Here is a 24,044-nt window from a genome sequence, read left to right as displayed (position 1 = left end):
GCCCCAATTTTCCTTTATTATCATGTGTGCTACAGCTCATTCACTTTACGCAATACCCTCCTCACTTTCTCTCCAACCAAAAAAGAAACAAAAAGCAGTGATTTGAATTGGAAATAGGAAGAGAGCAAAGATGGTGGACTTGGCAAGGGTACAAAAGGAGCTGCAAGAGTGCAATAGAGATGTTGGGGTTTCAGGAATAAGTGTAACCCTTAAAGGTGACAGTCTCACTCACTTGATTGGTACAATCCCTGGTCCTCTTGGTACTCCTTATGAAGGTGGTTCTTTCAAGATCGATATTACTCTTACTGGTAACTCTCCCAATTTGCTTCTACTCTCACTTTTACATTCATGTTCTGCATATAAGTATAAACTTTTCTGACTTTTGAAGGTGGGTTTTTGTTTTTTGGGGGGTTCTAGGGTTTTGATTTTATAGAACACGTCTATCAAAGAAATGGTGTGTTATTGAGGCTTTGTTGAATGTAAAAATTGAATCTTTGTCAGCTAATGTGGCATATGAAGGAATTACGGATGGACTTTTGTTTAATTTGTTGTCAGGCTCAGGCCCTTATGTTTGGGGGAAGTACGGAAAGGGTTCCACTGTCATCGTTAATATATCTACCTGAATGCAAATGAGTCGGACCATTATTAATTACTATAAGTATTTGAAAGCAGAATACATATGCGGCTCCTCAGACTTTCCAAAACATTTCATTTAGACATTTTAACTAAAGGTATGACTTATTGAATACTTGATTTTTGTTGAAAATGTGCCTATTGAACAGCCAGCCAAACATTTGAACACGTGAGGTTTACATGCTTGATGTGGAAAATGTAACCAATGAGAAATAGACATGTTCGATAGCTTTCTCAAACCCCTGCAATTCTTTGCAAAAGTTACCAGCATTTACTCATAACATGTGTTTGCGCACGTTATTGAGGCTTTCTTATATGTAAAAGTGGAATCTTTTTCAGCTATTGTGGCAAATGAAGGAATTATGTGTGAACTTTTGTTGCTTTGTTTAATTTGTTGTCAGGCCCTTATGTTTGGGGACAATGCAGAAAGGGTTTCAGTGTCATAGTTAATAGATCGACTTGAATGCTGATGAGTCGAACCATTATTAATTGTTACTCCATTTTATATGGTAACTCCCAGGGAGCTCAATGTCATGTTGATAAGAGGATAGTCTAGGATATAGATATCATTGACATGGTTTACTGTTTATCAGAATTTAGCAGTTTTTGTGTATGACTCCTAAATCAAGAAGCTTTGTCTTTGCAGATGGCTACCCATTCGAGCCTCCAAAAATGAGATTTGCCACAAAAGTTTGGTATGAGAAGCAGACATGCTCTATCATTTCTTTCTATTCTTTCTTCTCCTTTGTAGTGACAGGAGTAATACCTGTGCGAAATTTCATATGTTGAACTGCTGACTTAGGTTGTGATATGAAGTAATAACAAATTGCAGATTACATATTGGATTATTAATGTTTGTAATTTTGATCAGCTACTGTTTCTTATATAGAACATATTGACAAGTCATGATGTCTCTACTTCAGATTCTGTTAATCGGGCTCATGAAATGTGGTCAAACATCAGAGGATGAAAACGCCTGATATCTGAGAATAATACAGTACAAATTTTGAATGAGCGATGGTGTGTGGTAGGTAATGAGGGTAATGAAAGAATTCTAGAACAAAAATATTCCTTCTAGTAAATCCGAAGTTTAAAATCATTTGCTAGATACTCAACTTTATTTGGTGAAATTAACTTCTCTGGAGTTCTAAAATCATTATGCATCAGTGTCCGTAAAGTATCCCTGCGTCTCTCATCTTAAATAGTGTTAAATGTGCTTCCACAGAAATTGATTACCTCTGGCATACTCCTTATTTCTTTTTTCCTCTTGATGAAAGCCTAACTTCACATTATTGTTATTGTCATGAACCTATAATTGAAGCGTTCAAGGTTAACATCAGTAAGTCCTCCTATCTAGATAAAAGTAAATCTTATGTAGGATATGCTATGATGAAAACATGTTTGGTTTACGCATTGCTTCCTCTAGGACTTGAGTACGCTACTGAACCATGTTTTTCAATTTCATCAAATAGGTCCAATAGGTGTCATCCTTTCACTGTTGAACTAGAATATAATAGCAAGACTTTAGCCAATCTTTGGCATCTGCTGAGCTGAGAGAACCACTTGCACACATTGTTGACATTGCCTTGATTTGTTCCGTGTTTTTACTTAAATAATATTGATTTATCCTGAAATAGATTTCTCAGAAAACCACGAGCATGACCTTATAGTTATCTCTTACGTTTTTTTCTGTGCCATACACTTTGTCCCAGCATATGCAATTAAAAGCTAGTGTTAATGGCCACCTAATCCATCATAGAAACTCCTCCATTTTGCTCCCTTCCTCAAACGCACCAGCAGAGCAAATGAGCTTGTTGTGTACATTCCAATGGAGCTTAAAGATACAAACTTCTCAAACTCCTCGCATCTACGCACCAACCACCAAAATCATGAGCAAAGTAAAGCTTCTGTGGGAACCAATTATATCATTTTAAAAAAAAGTGCAAGGCAGACATCCTTGAAGGGTGTGATATTTCTACAGCAGGATCTTGGCCTTCCAAACGACTAACTTTTACATAGACCTTGAATACGGTATTCAATTGAAGTATCAGAAGTAACCCCCCCCCTCCCCCCCCCCCTAATGTGTGATATAAAGTTCCTGCTTCTTCCAGTGGAATTATGATTCAAGTGCTTTTATGTGTTGAATTCCCTTTGAAGGCATCCCAATATAAGTAGCCAAAGTGGAGCAATATGCCTAGACATCCTGAAAGACCAGTGGAGCCCAGCGCTAACTCTCAAGACAGCTCTCCTTTCTATACAAGCATTACTCTCTGCTCCTGAACCTGATGATCCACAAGATGCAGTTGTTGCACAACAGGTGCTTCATATATTCAGTAATAATCCCCCTCCTGCACCCCCTACCGCATCATAAATCTTGTATGTTTGCTTAGTTTTCACGTTGCTGACCTTGTTTTGTGTCTCGCACCCTCTTCCCGACCAATTTTTTTTTTCGGAATGGTCAATCTGTTTCTTGTTGCAGTATCTCAGAGACCATCAGACCTTTGTTGGCACAGCTCGTTACTGGACTGAAACTTTTGCAAAAACACTTGGCACCGAGGAGAAGGTGTGCAATTTTACATGCTTTTGCTTTCCTTTTTGTTTTTAATTTCCTCCCGCTACTTAGTCTTGGGTACATCTTGCATTTTCTGCTGGTCCTTTCAAGATCTACCTACAGCATCCAAATATGCTACTGAATACGTAATTTGAATGCCACAGATACAAAAGCTTGTGGAAATGGGCTTTCCTGAAGCTCAAGTGAGGAGTACTTTGGAAGCCACAGGTTGGGATGAAAACATGGCACTTGAAAAGCTGTGCTCTGGCTAGCACCTTTCATACTGCAGCTCATGTTTTGGAGGTAGAAGATTATATCCTGCCATCAAAAGCTGAATGACCAAAAAAACTCATTCAATCATACTGTTACTTGGGCAACCTTGTTTTGGTATCTTTTATGGTTTGGGGTCTGACATATCGTCACAACTCGTGAACATTCTGATGTCATTTTACAATATCAAGCAAATTGCATATTAGTTTATGATAGGAAGTGTATTTGCAGGTGCGAAATGTGATTTTCAGGTTCAGCCTAAGCTTGCATCATGCTTTCTTCTTTTGTAAACTAATTCTGCAAAGTTAATATATTACATTTTTGGCAATAACCTGTTATTCCCTGATACTTAAGATAGAACTGCACTGCATCTTTCTCCTTTCTCACAGATCAATTTTTTTTTTCTATTTCAATCCTGTCGTTTACACAAAACCATCTTGTTGCAGCCATTTATATTTGCTTTTATTGATAAAGAAAAGCTTAATACAACCTTGTATGACTAACGCACTTCTTTAATCCCTCAATAAGATGAAAATATCAAAGTGAACACACTTTTCTCCTAATTTTGAGTTATATATTATTTCTTGATTTTGTCATCAAAAGTTTGACCTTTAAAAGTTGTAGTGTTGAGCTCATGAGATGTTATAATTGATTCCATGGCACTGAGCATGAGTATTGAACTCGACTATAATTGTCAAGGGCAATAGACAGACATGTATGACGAGCTTAATGTTGACAAGAAAGTGTATGGGGCTAGAGTAGGAGAGTATTTAGCTGTGTATTCACATAGTACTAACGTCTGTCTCAGTATGGATTCAACGAAACTACGAATATTTGGTAAATTAGAGGGTGCACAAAACTATCTGAATGTAAGTTTTCAAATTTATATACAACTAATAATAAATTTGTCCGCAAATTCGCGAGATCTCATCGAGTTTTCTATAACCTTTTCTAAATATATGATTATTATAAATAACAAAAAGTACGGCTTGTCAAAATTAAAAAAAGAAAATTGATAAACCCAAACGTAAATTATTAATGTGATGGACAGAACACCTCATAAAGTAAAGTATAAAAAGATAGCATAAGGACCTACAAATACATAATTGAGAAAGCAGTAGTCTTTGATAATTTTTCTTTCTCTATGTTCTCCAAGGTAATGGTCTCAGTATCGGATAACCAAATGTCCATTAATACTCAAATATACAGATTATCCGAATGTCCATTAATACTCAAATATACAGATAAGCTTTTTTCTATTTGTTCTGAGCTTGTCTCAGCAATTCTCAATGCTAGTTTTCACGTTACAAGTTTCACACTTTTTTTTTTACATACTATTTTTTAGTTTAAAGACAACTTGTATGGGTATGTTTAATCAAGCAAGTGCATTAGTTCACTATAATGTCTGTTTGTGTCTACTTTACCATAGTCACCATTGTCTAATGTATTATTACAGTTTGTTTTAGCTCCCAACACAAAACTTATATTACAAGGTTACGTTACTTTACCAATATTGGCACCAGATTTAACTTCTTCAAACTCGTTGTTCTTCAACAGTTCTAAAAACTCAAAAGCAAGCCATGACTATCAAGAAACCAGTATACAAGTCCACAAAGCATATGTCGTAACTTGTTATTAAGAAATTGACAAAACAGGAAAATTAAAAAAGAAAGAGAATGAACCAAATTCTATAGGTAGAACATAGAAAAATAGGAGATATATAAATTGCATCGCTGAACAGCGGGTGATGTATTCTTCAAACATCTTTTCAAAATCTAACTACTCCAAAATGCCTAAAGCATAGTAAACAATCATCAATTGGTCATTAATTTTCACAAATTCAACGACAAAAAAAAAATAGTATCTTCAAGAAAAACGTCTTGCCATATCAGAAACATCTATTTGACGGACTAAGTATATATATCGAATATTAAAAGTTCAAAGTGTGTCTTCCGCCAAAAGGCAATTATTCATCGTCTTTTCCAAATTCTTGTTGATACAAGATATGGATATTGATGGTTTCATTCGTTTCTTTTTTTCTTTTGTATAGCTTAACTGATATGACCCTTGGTGATCAGTTAAATGAAAAACTTTAAAGAGTTTCTATAAATAGGAGAAGAGAAAAAGACCAAATAATTAGAGTTTTTGGACAAAATGAGAAGGGGGAAAAGTAACCTCGCATTCTTTCTTGGACATTACTATTGCAACCGTCGCATTCCTTCAAAGATATTTAATTTGAATGATTCAGTTTTTTAGCAGGAAAAAGATAGAAAAAGGCCCCAAAAAAACAACAAAAAGATAAATGGCATTTCTAGTATAAGATGATGCCACGTCACCTCAATTTTGCCCTGCTTTATAATTTACAATCCTAAATATAATGTAAATACCACCCAAAAGAAGTGATCTATAATGAAGATATTTATTCAATTTCATCATCAATAAACAAATACTATCGAATGACCCAAAATATGACAATGTTTTAGATATAAAAAAGTTCTAAATCTGACTGAAGTATTTTTTCTTTTTTCCTGGAAATCTGACTTGATAATACTAAAGTTGTCATTCGATTTAAGTCTATAATGATGTTTCTTAAAAAAATTATCACTTGGCTTATACTTGAAACTCGTATTTCTTTTGCCCTGTTTTGATACATGAATGAATAAGAGAAAGGAGCAAAAGCGTCTCGAGAACAATAAATAAAAGTGAAAAAGTTATATCGTCTGTCCACGTAGAGTTGGTGTTCCCTTGAACAATTTATAGCAACAACAACAATTGAGATACGACTGGACAAAGAAGGAAAAAAAACAGTTGCATTAGATTTTGATACTTCCCAGAACGTATGTATTTTCTGATAGAATGTTTTCCTGAACGTATCACAGAAATTTTATTCTCGACAAGTATTATATCCTTGTATGTTGAAATATATGGCGGCAGATTTCCTCTGCTAATTTAGTTTACAGTTTAGCTGTTTCTACAGTCAACTAAACTTTCCAGAAGATGGCAAAAACAGAAGCATCCACTCACAGGCGGATAAAGAATCGATATCCACAAAAAGGAGTTACATGCTTGGAAGTTGGAACAACAAGACCTTGTTGGACCAAAGCCTAAGCAGCAGCAATTGGAACTCTAATTTAGGTACTTGATCGGTAACAGGCCCTCTTTGCTGCGCGAACAATGTCTTCTACCTGCGTCAGAAAATTTAAATACTTCACAAGGAAACAAAAACCAGTTATCAAGTTTCAAATGCAAATCACCGCTAAAAGATGGGAAGAAATATTAGCTATGCGGTTATTCATTGTTTGTTTCAAGTAGTACCTTCAACTTTCATGCACATTGTTTGCAATTTGTATGGACATGATATATGGACTTTCATATAATAAAACTGAACTCTGGTGGCTTGTTACTCTTCTCTATCTTTTTTCTACTTAGGCTGATACAATGTGAGGCATATTGCAATATTCGCTTGGTCAGTAAATCAGTCAATGATGTCTCAATATCATATTAGTAAAGATGGGAATATGGATCATTGTATTCATTCAGCTCTATCCGGATCAATTTGATACTAATACTAACTAATGCCTTTTAAAGCAAGTTAGACATCCACAAAATCATTACATGTATCACTACACTAACATACAAGTCCCTAACCAGACTAACACTAAGAAAGTTCTTAGAAAACACCTGACCTAGTTTAAGTGTAATAAAAACAACTAAATTTTAATAGTCTAATTCCAACTAGTTGCCTATATAGATCTTTTACTTCGATTATATTCCAAGTTCACATTGATCTGAGAAATTATTAGCTCTTTTGAGATAATTTTCTCCATGTGATTTTAGGTTTGCCTCGTTCTCTTTCAGAAACTTCCAACTGTCGAAGTACTTCACCAATGGACTGGTGCATATAAGAGGTATAAGTAGGATATGATCAAACCATTTAACACATATCTAGGATGTGGTCATTTTAATCATGTCCAATGTTGTATAAACCCACATTCATCTTAACATCTGCAGTTCTTTGACTTTATCTTGTGTATATGCTAAGGCCCCAACATCTACACCAATATAACATTGTTGGACAACCGTTTTGTACAACTCGCACTCATTATTTAGCAACATAGTCAAAACCTATCTACCCTGAGCATTGGACCTCTGAAAACTTGGCTATCAGTAACCCTCATTGACAAGCAAGAGATATTATTCTTGGATGCTGCATTGGCCAATTGATCCTAATATGTCCTTCGGCCAGTTCATCCTCTTGCCTGAGTGCATCAGACCCTAGCCCTTCAACATTATACAAATGTTTAGAGACACAGAGAGTTTAATGCTCAGCCATGTTGGGATCATTTCTTTTTTCATCCAGTTAATATCCATATGTACCAATTTGCAATCACAATATCCATAACTATGTTACATGGACTTGTTTATGGTACGTATCCTGCACACGTGTGTATAAATATCTGGTACCGATATGCAGAGTCTTTTGCTAATATTTAATGTATTTTCGAGAATCCGCATGACCCGTGCATCTGCACATCCGTTCGGCAGAAGTACATCAAGGCAGGGAAGATATGAAGAATCTATGTAATATAGGCCATAACAGAATCATAAACTACAAAGGACCTAATGAAACCACCAATTTGTGATTAATTAAAAGATAACAAACCCAATGGGTGAGAGCTAAAGATATCTTCAACGACAAACCTGTGGAACAGCCATTCTTTCAAGATTTGCTGCGTATGGCATAGGAACATCAGCACCTGTTATCCTCTCAACTGGTGCATCAAGATACGCGAAGCTCTCCTCAACCACAGATGCACTAGTAAAATTAGGAAAATATAATCAGTAAGTTTTACTGAAACGGAAAACGGAACAAAGGAGCTCAAATTTTTGGTGGGTTAGGGAGGAGGGTTTGAGTTGTGTGTGAATGGGTTATGGTCTAAGACTGTTAAAAGAAAGTAACCAGATCTCAGCGCCAACGCCATGTTGTGGGAATCCTTCTTCAACAGTTACAAGTCTGTTGGTTTTCCTCACAGATGCATTAATGGCGGGTCTATCAAGTGGTCGGATCGAGCGCAGATTTATAACCTGATTACAGAAAAAAAATGACAAGTGAAAAGCTGGAACTTTTTATGCATACTAGAAATAGTATAAAAGAACAAAACTGGACATGAACTCAGGAGTCATACCTCAGCACTAATTCCTTCCTTAGCAAGAATTTCAGCAGCCTATAAAAGTTAATATGTTATCACGCATAGAATCGAAACAAGTATAACTAAAGACAAGGTCATACTATATATTGTTTATGCATCAACATCAAATCCAAGCAATATTATTATCTCCTGTGAAATTCCACTCTAGCAAACTAGCAGATCGTAAGTTGTATGAGACTATTCTTCGAATATTAAGGGCATTTGTACTAGGATCTAAACTTCAGCAGCTACGAGTGAATACTTACTAATTTAACACAATCCAAGGCTTAACATATTATTTTACTTATCAAAAAGAAAAAAAAAGCTTAAAACAATCCAAGACGCAGAGAAAAAAATAAAAGCTAGTTGCTCAAAACCAGTCAAATTCAAGCCATCTTCAAGTCCTGAAACAGAAGGAATTCTGTGTGAATCAGAAAGGAGATAGATGAATGACACTTCAAAGTTGAAAGCTGTCAAATGATTCAAGACTTGCGATAATAGTCCACAAACTCATAAAGAACAATCTTAGATTCAGATAGAACTAGCATTGCTATCAGGTATAGATATCCTTCTACTGTCATGCGCCTCATCGGTTGGAAATAGTTCTTCTGGATTCATTAACCGTCTTTCCATATTCGGAGAAACCGTCAAAATTTTTGTCATGGAGTATGCTGCTCGAATTCATTCAGAAATGGTCCAAACACTGCTAAGGAAAATGACGACAAACCTGAAGAGCATAGCCAACCATCTTTGAGAAGGCAGTGATTGTCACATCCTTTCCTTTGCGTTCTATCTGCCAATGCTTGTAAAATAAGGAACAATAGCCCATAAGATGATACAGAAAAAACAATGTAATACACCTGGATCAACTTGCCTTAGCTTTTCCGATGGGAAGACAGAAACTAGAATCAAGAGCTTCTGCTGAAACAGGGAAAGACTCGCCATATCTGCATCATGAAAGCCAACCATTGAGGATAGATTATGAGAAGGAATAAAGAAAACAACAGTTTTCAATAACTTAACCAGTAAAGCAACTCACAGCAATTCATTTTCTAGAAACACAACCGGATCGGGATCCCTGATAGCAGCTTTGAGCAAGCCACGAGCATCTTCGGAAGAGTATGGAGCTAGTACCTTTAATCCTGGACAGGAACCAAACCATGCTGCATAGCACTGCAAAAAAAAAAAAAAAAAAAAGGACCATAGAACTTTATGCAATAGAAAAGTGCTTGTGGCACACACATTGCTGGAGGTTGAAAGATAACTTCAACGACAACTTTAAATAACTGACTAAAACAACCCAACAAAAACAAGAGAACAGATCCAAATATGCCCCTGAACTATGAGAAATGGTTCATCCATGCCCTTTACCCTTAATGAGAAGCTTTTATAGCCAAACAAATGTTATAGCCCCACAAAGCTTTTACCCTTTACGCTTTTAAGACCACAAGTTTCAAAACTTTCTTTTTTTCATAAACTTCGTGCCGAGTCAAATCACGTCAAATGAATTGAAATGGAGGGAGTATCTAATTGGATTGATTAGCACCAGAATTTGCCACATGTCCATCACATGGCTAAATATTAAACCCACCCTTTTTATTCCCTTCCCCTTTTACTACCCCACCCTTTTACCCAGCGCTGGTGGTGATTCTTTGAGAAAGAAAGAAAAGAATGGAGGGGCCTGTATCAGGCTCGAAGGCCTGAAGTTGTCTTAGGGACTGCTCCAACAGTAGGAAAGTGGTCCTGTCAGTATTCAAAACCCCTTAATCACATCTTGTGCTCCAGCAATTCCTTAGCTAAGTTACCTTGCAGTGCACCAGGTGGTAGTTAAAAACCATCTCCCTGCCTGCTAACCATCTTCCTGTCCACTAATGTAATTCATACCACGTGCCATCTATATAAGAGTTATTAACTAAAGCCAACAACTTTAAAAAACAATCCATTCAAAACAACGAAAGGAGAATATTAAAGAATCTAGAGTATCAGTCTTGTCTACTTCTGCCTATTGGCTCCACTTAAGAATCAATTCCATCAATGAACATGGTGAGCACATCATGTTTTCAGTTCATAGATATACCTGAGAGTGTTGGGCACCGACACCAGCTGCAGCACCATTAGGACCCCTGAAAACAATGGGCACAGATATCTGGCCAGCAGACATATAATTTGATTTTGCAGCAGAATTGATGATATGGTCAATTGCCTGCAAAAAATTAGAGAAAATACATTATGCATGTGGTCGGGGTTAAAAACTATAATATAAAAACTATGCTATAGTGAATTTGCGGGAACCCACCACCTCATATGCTTGTCATATTTGCAGACAGGAGATGTCATGATCTTATTCTAGGTCTCCTATAGACACGTGTTCATAGACAGGTAAAGAAAGGATGCTATTTGGTCAGGGAGACAAATATACAAGAACTCAATCTCCCAAGAAATAATAGTTGAAGGAAGAAATTTCTACCTGTCTTCACAACAAGTCCCCTACAGATATAATCTAGTCGGCCACCAAATAGTACATCAAATGATCAACAGCTATTTACAGTTCCAGCCACTTAGGTATTAGCTATAATGTAATGCATCAAACCGTAAATATTCCTGGACCTTTCAATGTAAACAAGGTCCCCATCGACTTCCTACTTTACATGGGTGTGTGAAGACATTGCTTCAGAAACAAAGCAATCTCCTACTGTCCTTTGTTTTATGAGTGTAACATAAATTTAAGCATGGAAGTCAATTGTCACTATAGTTCTTTCTCAAAAAGTCATTGTCATTTATAGTTTTGTGCATTAGGTAGCTGCTCGCTTTTTACTGATTGAAGTAGTAGCGACTTGCATCCCCCCCCCCCCCCCCCCCCCAAGAAGGAACACCATATTAGAACTACTAACTAAACTCCAAAACAATCATACACAATCCAAATTGTTTGCATGCTTTGCTTAAGATAATCATTGTCAATCGACCTCCCAAAAGTTCACATCATATTGATGGTGTCACGACCCAAGTCCATGGCATGTATTGTCCGCTTTAACCCAACAGACCTTACGGATTTGTACCTTGGGCTACGCCATCATCGAGCCTAAAAACGCGCGTACCATGTGAACTTGTGCTATGCCATTCAGATGTGGGATTCGCCTAAGGTGACATGTGCCCCATTCTTCAGAAACTTACCAACCTAGAAGCCTGTCAGTTCTACTTGACCCACCCTCCGTCATTGGCATTCACAAATGGGTACCGTGAACTCATTCAGACATAAAATACATATGGGCTTTGTTCAATGACATTGTTGGATGATCTTCGAGTAAGAACAAATAGATCAATAAATATTAAAAGAATAAACAACAATTTTAAATGAGAACAGAAGTTCAACCTGCATGGAAAAGTTAAATGTCATGAATTCGATTATGGGCTTTAGACCATGGTAAGCTGCACCAACTCCAATTCCAGCAAATCCAGCCTAGGAAAGAACAAAAAATGGTTTAAGTGCTTTATCATATATGTTCAAGAAAGAAAGGAGCAGCAGCAGTTTCATAATTGAAGCAGAAGGAACAACCTCAGTAATTGGTGTATCAAGAACCCTTTCCGGACCATATTTATCCAGAAGCCCCTTCGTAATCTAAAAAGAAAAGAAGAAAAAAGATGTTCAGGCACTAAAAAAGATGATCATCAAGGGCAAAGAATGCATGATAATAATGCAAGACTTGAGAAGATAGTGAAAAGAACCATTTCTGACCTTATAGGCTCCTTGGTACTCACCAACCTGAGTAAACATAACACGGATTAAGATTTCCTTTTTTTGATAAGTAAATTAAATAACACATATCAAGATTAAAAGAAAAACATTATTAGTGATAAATATTTGCAGCAACAATAACTATGCCTCAGTACCAAACTAGTTAGGTCGGCTAATATTTGCAATAACACGGCATGCCACGACAATTAAACCTCAATTCCAAACTAGTTAAGGTTGGCTACATGAATCTTCTGTATCAGTTCTGCTCAATTTGGGCCCATTTCACAGATAAAGTTTGCATTTTAAGAATCTTTAAGCAAAAAACTTGGATTGTACCTCTTCCCCCATAACAAAGACCTTAGGATCCGCAGACATTTCTTCATCTAGAGCTGAATTTAGCGCGTCGCGCACTGTCATCTACAAAGAGATTAAATGCTTTCTCCATCAACAACATTAAACAGTAGGCAAATGCATATAAGAACAAATTTAAACAGAACAAAAAGAATCACCTCTTTAGCTGACGAAGAGTAAGTTCTAGATGCAAATACCCTGCTTCCCATCAAGAACTGATTCTGAAATAGTAAATCCAAATTCATCAATTTTCTTTTTTTTTTTTTTTGTCAGAAAAAGATATCAAAGTCGATCCACAAGAAATACTCCAAAAAGAAAAAAACATTAATTGATTCTCACCAAAGCAGAAATCTTTCTGCTGGCCATTGTTCGACCTATGATTCCAGACATATCAGCCCCTTCTTAGCTTATCAAAATCCTAATAATAATAGTAATAATTACAAATGCATATAAGTCAAATCTGCTTGAGGAAAAGCAGGATGCATATAAACAAACTCATATATTGATCAACCAAAACATACACATACAGGGTGCATATGCATCCATAGGATAACAATAATCTCAACAAATTGCCAAAACTGGATCTGGGTTTTAGTTATTACTACCATTATGATTATTAGTAGTATTATTTTTGGGTGTGGGTTTGTTGAAGGGTAACGAACCTGTTAGGCGCTTCGTAGTGGCACAGGGCGCAAAGAATAGTAGAAAAGTATGCGCTACCAAATGGACAACAAAAGTGTTTTCCTATTTGTTTGTTTACCTTATATTTATATTTATATAAATATATAAATTGATAATATTATTGGCGGCCTTCTCAATAGCCAACGAGAATACTACATAAGAATTGTTGTGGGACCGTCTTATAACCTGTTTCCAAATTCAAAAGCACTTTTTCAAAAAAAAAAAAAATTCTTCTTAAAATTATAGTGTTTAGCCCAGCTTTTAGAGGAAAAAAAATATTTTTGAGTAGAAGCATAAACAGTTTTGAAGTAGCATCTCTCAAAAAATACAAAAATACACTTAAAATTATTTTTTAAAAACTTGGTCAAACACTAAATATGGCTTATAAGTATTTTTCAGGTTAATTACCAAAATACAAATTGTTTCTTGTCAAAAGTACTTTTGATAAAAAATATTTCTCAAAATAAATTGATTTTTGGCTTGGCTAGGCAGGTTATTAATGTGGCTGCTGTGAATATTAACCATTCTCCATCTAATTTCTTTTTCATGATATTCCTCCCCACCATTTCCCCGTCTTTTTGCCTTTTCTTCCTTTCCGGTTTTTGGGCTCTTGGGACTTCTGAAGGGTTACTATTGGACGTGTAGATGTAGCATTGACTTATGATTTTCTTTCTATATAAATGGTTTAATATAGTACATTATTATTATTATGACGATGAGTTTATGAGTTTATGAGTTTTGAATTTTAAAATAAAGATTATTAAATTATGAATAAATTATTTATACATATTAAACGGATTTTTAAATAAAAATACAAGATCTGAATAAAAGTTATAAGATTCTACCGAACTCAAAAGTAGAATTGCAGGCCATTCTCGCGTCTTCTCATGAAAATGGTAAAATCATAATTTTTAACCTTTTTTTTCTTTAATTTATCTATAACGCACATTTCCTCGAGTCTTATTTTTCAAGTAAGACATCTAAGTAGGACTCGGGCGATAACATGGCGATCCTAGATAACTTGGGCAGAATGGAAAATATTGAGGATGACCCGAATTATCTAGAGGTCTGTTGACTTGCTCCAAGTCCAAGAACGTTCAAGGGATGCACACTAAGAAGCTGTATGATTTTCAACAATTGACTAGAAGATGTTTAGAGAGTCAGAATACATGTTTGGAGTCTTGAGAACTGATTAGAAGATGTTTAGAGAGTTACTTTGAAGATTCATGCAAAGAATATCATGTTTGGAGTCTTGAGAATTAAAGTATCAAAGATCCCAACACAACCCGTGTGACACGGTTTCACCAACCATTGGCTACGGTTCAAGAGGGCCCTGAAGAGGTGAAGAAAACAAGCTTTTGGAATTCGACAAGGTTCAGAGGTGTAACACGATTGGGGTTACGGTTTGGCCTGGCGACCTGTTTTGGAAAATTAACTTTGGAACTTTTTTCCATTGTATTTATAATAGACTAGGGTTATTTCATTAGCCACTTAGCATATTTTGACTTAAAAAAATTCTTGAGAGAGATTTGGAACTTCTTGGTTGTTCGAGTTCGACTTTGGATTATCTATTTTCAAGGATTGGATTCTTGACAAGTAATCTTCTCCTTCCTTTATATCTAGGGGTTCTACTTTGTTGTTCTTGGGAGGCGATCAGATAATTTTGATTTTTGCTTGAGACATTCACCTAGGGTTCTAGATTCCTTCTCTATTTTATTATTCAGACTACTTTCGATTATCTTAATCAAATATATCATTAGTTTGCTTTAATAATTGTTATTCTCATATTATGTTATTTTTGTTTATAGCATTGCAAAGACATTAACAAGATGTAGTCCGTTAGGTCCATGGATAAAATTGTACCTGTCCATGCATATGAATTTCAGCACGTGCTCATAATACGGATCTTTACATAAATAGCAAGTTAGATATATTATTTATTTATTCTAGTCGGAATGCATAAATTATACACTCATTATACACGATTATTCACATAATTATACATAAATCATACATCTATTATACATCCGTCGGTTTATATTTAATTTAAGTGGTTGATTGAATGGCTATTTGGATTAATTCTTCCTATGGCCGAAAGCCCAAATGGTGCAAAGTACAGTTTTCACTTCTTTCGATCCTTTTGAGAAATGGGAATTTAGTCAAATTAAATTCAATCTAATTATGGAATTGTCCCAAAAGAATGATCTGCTTAGATTACATGAGTCAAAGAATTTAATTTTCCGTGTGAGATTCACATTGTGAAAATTCTACCAACTTAATCCAAAACCAATAACATCACGTCTTGTTAATAGTATATTTGAAACGTCTAACAAAACAGGTAGAAGTGTATATAAGAAAGGAAGGAAAACAACAAATATAGAAGAATATTTTGTTTACAAATAAATTCAACGTCTGTTCTTTTTGTTGAAAGGTTACACTTCAATTCTCAAATTCCCATTAATTACACGAAGCCTGTGGAGGTGTTGTTCCCTTCTGCATGATATGATCAAGCTGGATGATGAGTATTGTGGTGGTGTGTGGAGCGAGTTGAAGAGTTAGACGATGATCGAACATTCAACAGGTTTCTTGGTAGTACATTTCTAAAACTCTTCTTTCTTATTTCCTTCTTTTCCTCCTTGACCACACACTCCTGTAGGAAATATGAGGAAGTGAGAGCTAGAAAAGAAATAAAACGGTGGTGAATGCATGTTGAGTTTGATGGCAGTCAATCTTTTGGTCTATTAAGCCAATATATAAAGTAATATGTATTATATTTATGATTACATACGAATGTTATAAGTTTAAACTAACTAAATATTAATATGAGAATCTTAGTAGCTCAATTGGTTGACTACATGAACTTTTGTCTTCTTGGTAAAATTTTGATTTCCCACCTGGTAATCCCTTCCCCTATTTCTCCTACCCCAATTTTCTCATTTCTAAAAAAATGAAATGAATATTAGCATAACTCAATTAGTAGAATTTGGAAGCCAACTGATTTTGAATAAACGGACAATTGCTACCACTTCTAATAGCAAAATTAACACGTCTATCACAATAATTAAGGCACGCAGGTGGGGAATGATGAAAATATTTTACATATTTTGAAAATGAATAGCTATCAATATTCTTATTGAAATAGGAAAAATTATATCTATTTTCTTTTTAATATAAGTGTATACGGGTAAAACAGAGCCCACTGAACACCTCGATTTTCCGGTGAGGCAAACAGAATAGGAACGTGACCGTAATAAATCGGAGTCAGAGCGAGGAGCCCCTCGTATCGGGGTCGGGCAAAACACCTTTCCTCGGGGGTATCGGGGCCATGTCCTCCGGGTCTTGTTCGAGGATCAAGATTTCGGAAAGCATTACCAAACAGTTGCACACGATTAACAAATGGTCGTGATGTCCGTGCCCAACCGGATATCGCAGCGTGAATCTCGGTCCGTATCGGCAGAAAATCAGTGATTAGCAAAATAAATTTTCTTTACCTTTCTTAGAATTGTACTTAGGGTAAAACTCCCCTACTATATAAAGAGGGAAGCTTATTATTCACGACGAACATTGCAACACGCATACCAAGACAATTTATTTCAATTCTCTTTGTTGTTAAAAACTCTTATTTTTGTTCTTAAGTTCTTCATAAGTGCTAGCTTGGAATCGAGGGCAGGTTCCTCATTGAGCCATCAACCGAGCTCGGAATTACTCTTATCATTGGTTTGGCCATTTATTACGTTCTTCATTTGCTTAATCTAACGTCATTAATCACTCGTATTGAATTAGTCCACGTATCCTTAAAACCACATATAAATTCAATTGTTTTCCATTTTTTAGGGTAAACAATAAGCTATGAATTTGTTCTTTTAGTTAAATATAATGTAGCTTTTTTCTAAAAGAAAAAGAAATGAGGCAAAAGAAGGTAACAGATCTCAATTTTACGTAGGGCCATGATGGCCAATGTATTAACGCAGAAGGAAATAAGGAAAGATAATATGTCAAGCCCTTTATAGTTGAACAGAGCTAATTGTAAATGAAATCATATGCATACCTTTGTTGATGATATGGTGGTAGCTGCAACTGGGGTTATGTTCTTCAGGCCAACCTTGTTATTACCTGCCGCAACTATTAATCATTATTAACAGAGAAAAGATCGATAAATAAGAATAAAGCTAGTCAATTTAAGATTATACATACCGTCATTCTTGTTGCTTTCAACATCCGTATCGGTGAAATAAACCCTAAAACTTGGTGAACTAGGGTAAAGATCACCATCTTCCTCGTCAACACGAAGCTTATTAATGGCCCTCAGGTCGTCGTCATTATTATCATCCTTCTCTCCTCCATTTTCTTCATTTTCATGCACTCCTCCTCCTTCATTATATTTTTCCTCTTCTTGAACAATTGCCATTATTTTGGCAACCCTTTTTTCATTAGACCCCTCAGAGGTGACACAACTCATATTGTCATCACATTTTGGAGCAGATATTGAATGTCTATTAATATTTGCATGATCTTCATCTGGTATTTCATGCATCAACAACAATGGTTCTTTCTTTGAAGGGGTGCATTCTTTGTGCCTCCTTCTATTGGGGAAATTGGGGAGGATCCTGTTAGGTGTGGCGACGCCATTGGCATCTATCTTGGAAACGCCACAACCCATTCTAAGAATTCTGTAAAAGGGCATTTCTCAATTCCTTTCACAAGGAATTGGGAAGGCAGGCTCAAAATGAATGAAAGGAAAATGTAATAAAAGGTGGGAGAACCAAAAAAAAAAACTTATCCCGGTCCGTTGAATGCACCAACCAACAAATGCGTAACATGTGTATTTTTTTTCACATTAACTTTTATCAATTAAATTTGGTTAAATTAAGCTAAACACAAATTTACGAGAACTTCAAATATTAAAATAAAGCACTTTTAAATTTCTCAATGAACACTCAGGATAAAGAAAAGATATTAATTAAAATTAAACAAATGAAATGAAAGTCAAATTAAATCATAACTCATTATAAAGCTGGCTGCTTTAATTGTTTAACATTAGTCCTAGATTTCAATAATTAGCCAACTCGAAGATTTGTACTGTTTGAAGATGAGGTGTTACTACGTACTTTTTAAAGAGGCATTCCAGGAAATGCTGAACAAGGTGAGGTTAATACATGAATTAGATGGGAATAAATTCTCACAGAAATAATATTCACGGTAATAACATCGAAATAATAACATAGTATCGAGATACAGTAATCAACAAAAATAACAACAAGAACACAAAGATTTTAACGTGGAAAACCCTTCTGAATAAGGGAAAAACCACGGGCCCGAGAGGAGCAAAGTAATCCACTATAATGAGAAATTTTATATTTCGTAATCTCGAGTAAATACTCCAAGAACCACTATACACTCAAAAGAAATAACCTCTTTTGAGATTCTTACTTCACTACAATAACGCTCACACTCTATTTATCCTATTTTTCTATCTGTAAAATACTTGAAGCTTTGTTTCTTCTGTGTGTCTAAAGAATGAAGCCGATACATCTATTTATAGGAAGCGGCCTCACTTTCAACCAATCAGAAGCTTGCCTCGTTGCAACTTGCCAATTTGATTCTTGCAAATTGATATCAAAAGCAAGTTTGGCCAAAACTTGTTTTGGTTGTGTTACAACCTTTTTTTATTTTCTTTTAATGGGTGTGGACCCCATCATTAGGTACTTCAAGAAATGTTGAGGAAATGATTTTCTACACTAATTACTATAAGAATTTTATTCGTAAAAGAAGGATAATTGGCTTTTCCTAAATTTTCTCTACCTATTTCAAGTCATTTGCGTTCATACTTAAATCAATTTCTAAGGAAGACGGAAAGGAGACCAGTTACGTTGAAGTTGCAGTCTTTCCTTCGTTTGTATTCCCGTCTTTCTTGTGAGGCTAAAAGACAGGAATAATCCCTTGTTGTCATTTTGAACCATTGAAATAATTTTGTTTAGTAAACCAATCTATGGTTTCAGCTGAAGACGTCTCTTGGATTGTAAATTAATCTTCAAATTGAAAAGCAATCAACTGATCATATGGTGAAAGGCGAGGAAGCTCAAGTGAGCTAACCTTAAATATATATATATAGAGAGGTTACTCAAAGAAGGAGGTGGCTATAGTTTACCCGAAATTTTGTATAAACGGCTCTCGCGATGGAATTCCAAATATGGGATAATGTATTTCCATAAGCTAGAAGCGATATCGTAGCTACGATATTTATGAACAAGATGGCGGGGGTTATAGTTTTCCCAAATATTCATTTCGGTAAGTTTTTGTAATGACCCGACCTGTCATTTTGAGTATTTGCATTCCGTTAAATTGTTTGAAGTCTTGAGTAGCTTCATATGATGTATTATGACTTGTGCGAATCGTCAGTTTTGGTTTTCAGGTGCCTCGGAATGGATTTGTAGAAATGAATCTCATGTTAGAAGCTTTAAATTGGAAGAGTTGACAAAGTTTGATTTTTGTCTATTTGGCCTCGGATCGGAGTTTTGATGGTTCTAGAAGGTCCGGATAGTAATTTTGGACTTGGGCGTAATCTCGAAATTTCATTTGGATGTTTTTAGATGGTTTCGACACTATTTGGCAAAAGTTGGAAATTTGAAGGTTTGGAATGTTCATAAGTTTGACTGGGAGTTGACTTCAATATTATTGGGTTCGGATTATGGTTCAGGGAGTTAGAATAAGTTCGTTATGTCATTTGAAACTTGTGTGCAAAATTTGAGGTCATTCCGAATTGATTTGATATGGTTCGACACGAGTTTTGGAAGTTAAAAGTTTAAAGGTTCATTAAGTTTGATTTGAGGTGCGATTCGTGATTTTGATATTGTTATGTGTGATTGGAGGCCTCGAGTAGAATCGTGTTATGTTTTGGGACTTGTTGGTATGCTCGGACAAGGTCCCGAGGGGCTCGGGTGAGTTTCGGTTGGGTTTCAAACAATTTTAGGCCATGCTGTTTTTGCTGGTTTCTGCTGTTACCTGTTGCTTCTGGTGTTCTTTGCGATTGTGAAGGTCCAACCACGATCGCGAAGTGTATTTTGGTTAGCTGTGAATTTGGTCTTCGCGGACGCGATATATGAAACGCATTCGCGAAAGGTAATCTAACTGTGTTCTCCGTTTGCGCTGAAGTGTCGCGTTCGCATAGAGTTGAGTTGAGGAGCGGGGAGCTAGCTGAAGGAAATGTCTTCGTGTTCGCGAAGTAGTAGCCGCGTTCACGAAGGTCTGGATCTGATGTGCATCGCGTTCGCGTAGAGTCTTTTTGTGGCGGTGAGATTTTGTTCATTGTGAACGCGATGGTCTTCCCGCATTCGCGAAGGGTATTGCTGGAGCAGTGTTATAAAGTACTCTATTTCTAAAGTTTCGGACATTTTATCATATTTTGAGTTATGGAGCTCGAATTTGGATAATTTTGTAGGCGATTTTTACTACGTGGATTGGGGTTAGTGTTTGCTACTCGGTTTTGATTATATTCCGTGATTCCATCTTCGCTTTTGGCATTTAATTGATGATTTCAAAAGAGAAATTTGGGGTTTTTATCTAAACTTTCCTAAAATAAATTATTGAGTTTTGAATATCGATTCAGAGTAGGAATTGAGTGAAATTAGTATGGTTGGACTTGTAATTGAATGGATTATCGGATTTTGTGAGTTTTGTCGGGTTCTGAGGTGCGAGCCCGGGTTTGACTTTTTAGTTGACTTTGAGTAAATGTGTTAAGATTCGACCTTTATCGTTTGGGTTTACTTCGTTTGGCATTATTTAATGATTTTGAGTTGCTTTTGGCTAGTTTCGAGCCGTTAGAAGGATGATTTGAGCGGGTTGGCGCTTTTAGTTTATCGATTTGGCTTGATTGAGGTAAGTGTCTTACCTAACTTTGTTGGGAGAATTTTTCTTACTAATTGACCTTGTTTGCTACATGCGGGGGTTATGCATATATGAGGTGACAAATCGTATATACATGTGCCAGGGTTAATCATGCTCAGGGGTAAAATATACAGTTAATTGTTCCTTGCAGAATTATTTGACCTTTTTGTTTCATGTCTTACTTGACTTCTAGATTACTAAGAATATGAAATGAAATGCTAGAAACCAAGATTTAGCTTATTATAACTTGATTAAAATATGACGATTTTTTGTGAAACTATTGATTTGTTAAATTCGGTCATCACTATGCTTAATCACTAATACATCGCTACGACCGTTATTCTTGAGATATTGGATTCTATACTTTAGTTGAAGATCGTTTTTGAGACTTGTTGAAATACTTGAGCAATAAGGTTCTTGATGTTTATTGAATTGTTATTGGCTTGAAAGATGTGATTGATGTTCATTTGGAATATTCGCTTAATCACTCTCCGTGATGATATTCATGCTTCCTACCTTGCTTGTTATTGATATACATGTACTTGGTGAGGAAGAGTGTAAAGCACGAAGAGCGATGTTGTACCATTGCATATACAATATCATGTGAGGAAGAGTGTAAAACACGAAATGTGATGTCGTGCCATTGCATATACATTATCATGTGAGGAAGATTGTAAAGCATGCATGGTGATGCCGTACCATTTTATTTACATTATCATGTGAGGATGAGAGTAAAAGCACGAAGGGTGATGCCGTACCATTTCATTTACATTATCATGTGAGGAAGATTGTAAAGCACGCATGGTGATGCCGTACCATTTTATTTACATTATCATGTGAGGATGAGAGTAAAAGCACGAAGGATGATGCCGTGCCATTTTATTTACATTATCATGTGAGGATGAGAGTAAAAGCACGAAGGGAGATGCCATGTCATTTCATTTACATTATCATGTTTTTATATTATTATGTGTTCATGGCACGAAGAGTGTTTCCGTGCAGGCGAGGACGAGAGACATGCTTTATGTGGTGATATATTTTCTTTGTGTATACATTCATGCCTTCACCTTGAGTTGTTATTGTTGCACCTATATTTTCTATGTGACTTATCGTTGTTGTTCTGTCTTTGTCCTCTATTTCAATTGTTTCTATATTGTCCATGCCTGCTATCTATTTAATTTGCAAATATCATGCTTTCCTTCTTGTTGTTATATCTACATCCATGTCGTTTCTCATTTATTGTACTTTCGTATAAGCCTTCTACCATGTTAGTTATTCATGCCTTCTATTTGTTTAGCTTATAAAGATCATGCTTTCCTTCATGTTTGTTATATCTATATCTAACCCTTCTACTATGTTAGCTAGTGAAATTTATGTTTTTCTACCTTAAATGCTATCATTACTTCTATGCCTCTTATCTTGTCTGTTATCGTTACCCATGTGCTCTGCGTTGTTCGTTATTTCTACCTGTGCATCTCCCACTTTATCGTTATTGTTATTGGCATTTCTTTCACCTGATTGGTATTGTTATACGTATGCTCGGTAAGGAAGAGATAAATGCATGAAGGGTGTTGCCGTGCCAATTGATTTGACTTACATTCATATATTTGGTGAAGATGAGATAAATACACGAAGGGTGTTGTCGTGCCCATTTGATTTGATATCTTGAGTACATTTCTCATACTATGAAAGTTATGAATTTACTACCGTGATTTTTTCTGGTGATTCTTTTACTGTTTCGTATATTTGTTCTTGTACTCGTCTCTGTTATATTTTAGTATTGTTCTATTGCTAGTCTACTGCACATGTTATATCAGTGAGTATATTTTAACTAAAAGCCTCGTCACTACTTCACCGAGGTTAGTCAAGATACTTATTGAGTACATAAATTCGATTGTACTCATACTACACTTCTGCACCTTGCATGTAGATCTTGGAGCTGAGATGTGGTGGATGAAAGAAGCTGGCCCTGAAGATGTTCTTGCCTCCCGGATGCAACTATCACTTGTCCCTGGGTAGTTTTAGAGTTGAATTCTATTTATGTATATTTCAAACAAAAGTTGTATTTATTTCATATCAGATTTTGCACAAAATCCAGTCTTAGTAGCTCATGACTTGTACTACATGTCCTTGTGATATTGTATGAAAATGCAGGTATGTCATTTATTGATCACCTTTATTTTATTAAACTTGTGTTAACTATTAATTGGCTTACCTAACAAGTTGGGTTAGATGCTATCACGACTGATGGATTGTGGGTCGTGATTAGTTGGTATTAGAGCACTAGGTTTGTAGGTTCTACGAGTCATGAGCAAGTGTCTAGTAGAGTCTTGCAGATCGATATTATGACGTCTATACCTATCTTCGAGAGGCTACAGGGCATTTAAAATTTTTTTCCTTCTTTCATTCCTTATCGTGCGGCCTTGTTTCAACTTGAAACTTGCGATTTTGATTCTTTCTATTCGTTCGTATGCGATATTACGCACTCGGTATCAGCTATGCACCGACAGTTTGTGACACTGTTAATGAATTAAGAAGGGATATGGATGCTTGATTATCGCCGCGAGGTGCTGTCTAGTCTCGGGAGCAGATGCAGTGATAGATCTTTCAGTCGTTCATTTATAGTACGAGGCATATTCTTATATCTGGTTGGTAAGCACAAACTTGGGAAGACTGGCTGGTGGCCTAGTTGTCGTGGTTATGGTAGATTCATGGTAAGGTGTTGATTTGAGTCCAGCCAGTGGGTTATCTC

General features: G+C 35.9%; 3 protein-coding genes across 8 annotated transcripts; 1 reads left to right on the top strand and 2 right to left on the bottom strand.

Annotated features, from left to right (window-relative positions):
* Positions 1–44: 44 nt before the first annotated feature.
* On the top strand, positions 45–3,785 carry LOC104108269 (ubiquitin-conjugating enzyme E2 27). Its single transcript, XM_009617258.4, has 5 exons — positions 45–308; positions 1,280–1,328; positions 2,791–2,950; positions 3,113–3,196; positions 3,349–3,785. Exons 1-5 carry the CDS (start codon positions 131–133, stop codon positions 3,454–3,456), a joined length of 579 nt encoding a protein of 192 aa, XP_009615553.1. The 5' UTR covers positions 45–130; the 3' UTR covers positions 3,457–3,785.
* A 2,465-nt stretch (positions 3,786–6,250) lies between these two features.
* Positions 6,251–13,520, bottom strand: LOC104108270 (pyruvate dehydrogenase E1 component subunit beta-1, mitochondrial-like). Of its 3 annotated transcripts, none has more exons than XM_070177438.1 (15): positions 13,390–13,520; positions 13,067–13,145; positions 12,886–12,948; positions 12,713–12,793; positions 12,377–12,403; positions 12,197–12,259; positions 12,014–12,100; positions 10,721–10,846; positions 9,683–9,816; positions 9,514–9,590; positions 9,371–9,432; positions 8,641–8,679; positions 8,415–8,539; positions 8,156–8,270; positions 6,251–6,639 (listed from the first exon to the last, which is right to left on the bottom strand). In XM_070177438.1, the coding sequence occupies exons 2-15, from the start codon at positions 13,115–13,117 to the stop codon at positions 6,586–6,588; spliced, it is 1,104 nt and encodes a 367-aa protein (XP_070033539.1). In that variant the 5' UTR covers positions 13,118–13,145; positions 13,390–13,520; the 3' UTR covers positions 6,251–6,585. The 3 variants fall into 3 exon arrangements, with proteins under 3 accessions (XP_070033539.1, XP_070033540.1, XP_070033541.1); XM_070177439.1 differs by having other exon boundaries at positions 13,255–13,392; XM_070177440.1 differs by lacking the exon at positions 13,390–13,520 and adding an exon at positions 13,249–13,308.
* Positions 13,521–15,735: 2,215 nt separating this feature from the next.
* Positions 15,736–18,151, bottom strand: LOC104108271 (uncharacterized). Of its 4 annotated transcripts, none has more exons than XM_070177436.1 (3): positions 17,603–18,151; positions 17,457–17,530; positions 15,736–16,055 (listed from the first exon to the last, which is right to left on the bottom strand). In XM_070177436.1, the coding sequence occupies exons 1-3, from the start codon at positions 18,090–18,092 to the stop codon at positions 15,915–15,917; spliced, it is 705 nt and encodes a 234-aa protein (XP_070033537.1). In that variant the 5' UTR covers positions 18,093–18,151; the 3' UTR covers positions 15,736–15,914. The 4 variants fall into 4 exon arrangements, with proteins under 4 accessions (XP_070033537.1, XP_009615557.1, XP_070033538.1 ...); XM_009617262.4 differs by having other exon boundaries at positions 15,736–16,058; positions 17,603–18,150; XM_070177437.1 differs by having other exon boundaries at positions 17,457–17,521; positions 17,603–18,149.
* Positions 18,152–24,044: the final 5,893 nt, after the last annotated feature.

The sequence above is a fragment of the Nicotiana tomentosiformis genome, chromosome 6, assembly GCF_000390325.3.
Source record: "Nicotiana tomentosiformis chromosome 6, ASM39032v3, whole genome shotgun sequence".
In the NCBI taxonomy this organism is placed as follows: domain Eukaryota; kingdom Viridiplantae; phylum Streptophyta; class Magnoliopsida; order Solanales; family Solanaceae; genus Nicotiana; species Nicotiana tomentosiformis.
This window is presented reverse-complemented; position numbering and strand designations above follow the sequence as displayed.

Bases quoted from the DNA above. Each gene is read 5' to 3' on its own strand.
- LOC104108269 (XM_009617258.4), top strand. From the start codon at position 131: ATGGTGGACTTGGCAAGGGTACAAAAGGAGCTGCAAGAGTGCAATAGA. The intron at 1,329-2,790 runs GTATGAGAAGCA...TTCCCTTTGAAG, and splicing joins AGATTTGCCACAAAAGTTTG to GCATCCCAATATAAGTAGCC. The intron at 3,197-3,348 runs GTGTGCAATTTT...TGAATGCCACAG, and splicing joins CACTTGGCACCGAGGAGAAG to ATACAAAAGCTTGTGGAAAT.
- LOC104108270 (XM_070177438.1), bottom strand. From the start codon at position 13,117: ATGTCTGGAATCATAGGTCGAACAATGGCCAGCAGAAAGATTTCTGCT. The intron at 12,949-13,066 runs GTGAGAATCAAT...TTACTATTTCAG, and splicing joins GCAGAAAGATTTCTGCTTTG to AATCAGTTCTTGATGGGAAG. The intron at 6,640-8,155 runs GTTTGTCGTTGA...TTTCTGACGCAG, and splicing joins AAAGAATGGCTGTTCCACAG to GTAGAAGACATTGTTCGCGC.
- LOC104108271 (XM_009617262.4), bottom strand. From the start codon at position 18,092: ATGCCCTTTTACAGAATTCTTAGAATGGGTTGTGGCGTTTCCAAGATA. The intron at 17,531-17,602 runs GTATGTATAATC...AATGATTAATAG, and splicing joins TGAAAGCAACAAGAATGACG to TTGCGGCAGGTAATAACAAG. The intron at 16,059-17,456 runs GTATGCATATGA...TATTTCCTACAG, and splicing joins CCACCATATCATCAACAAAG to GAGTGTGTGGTCAAGGAGGA.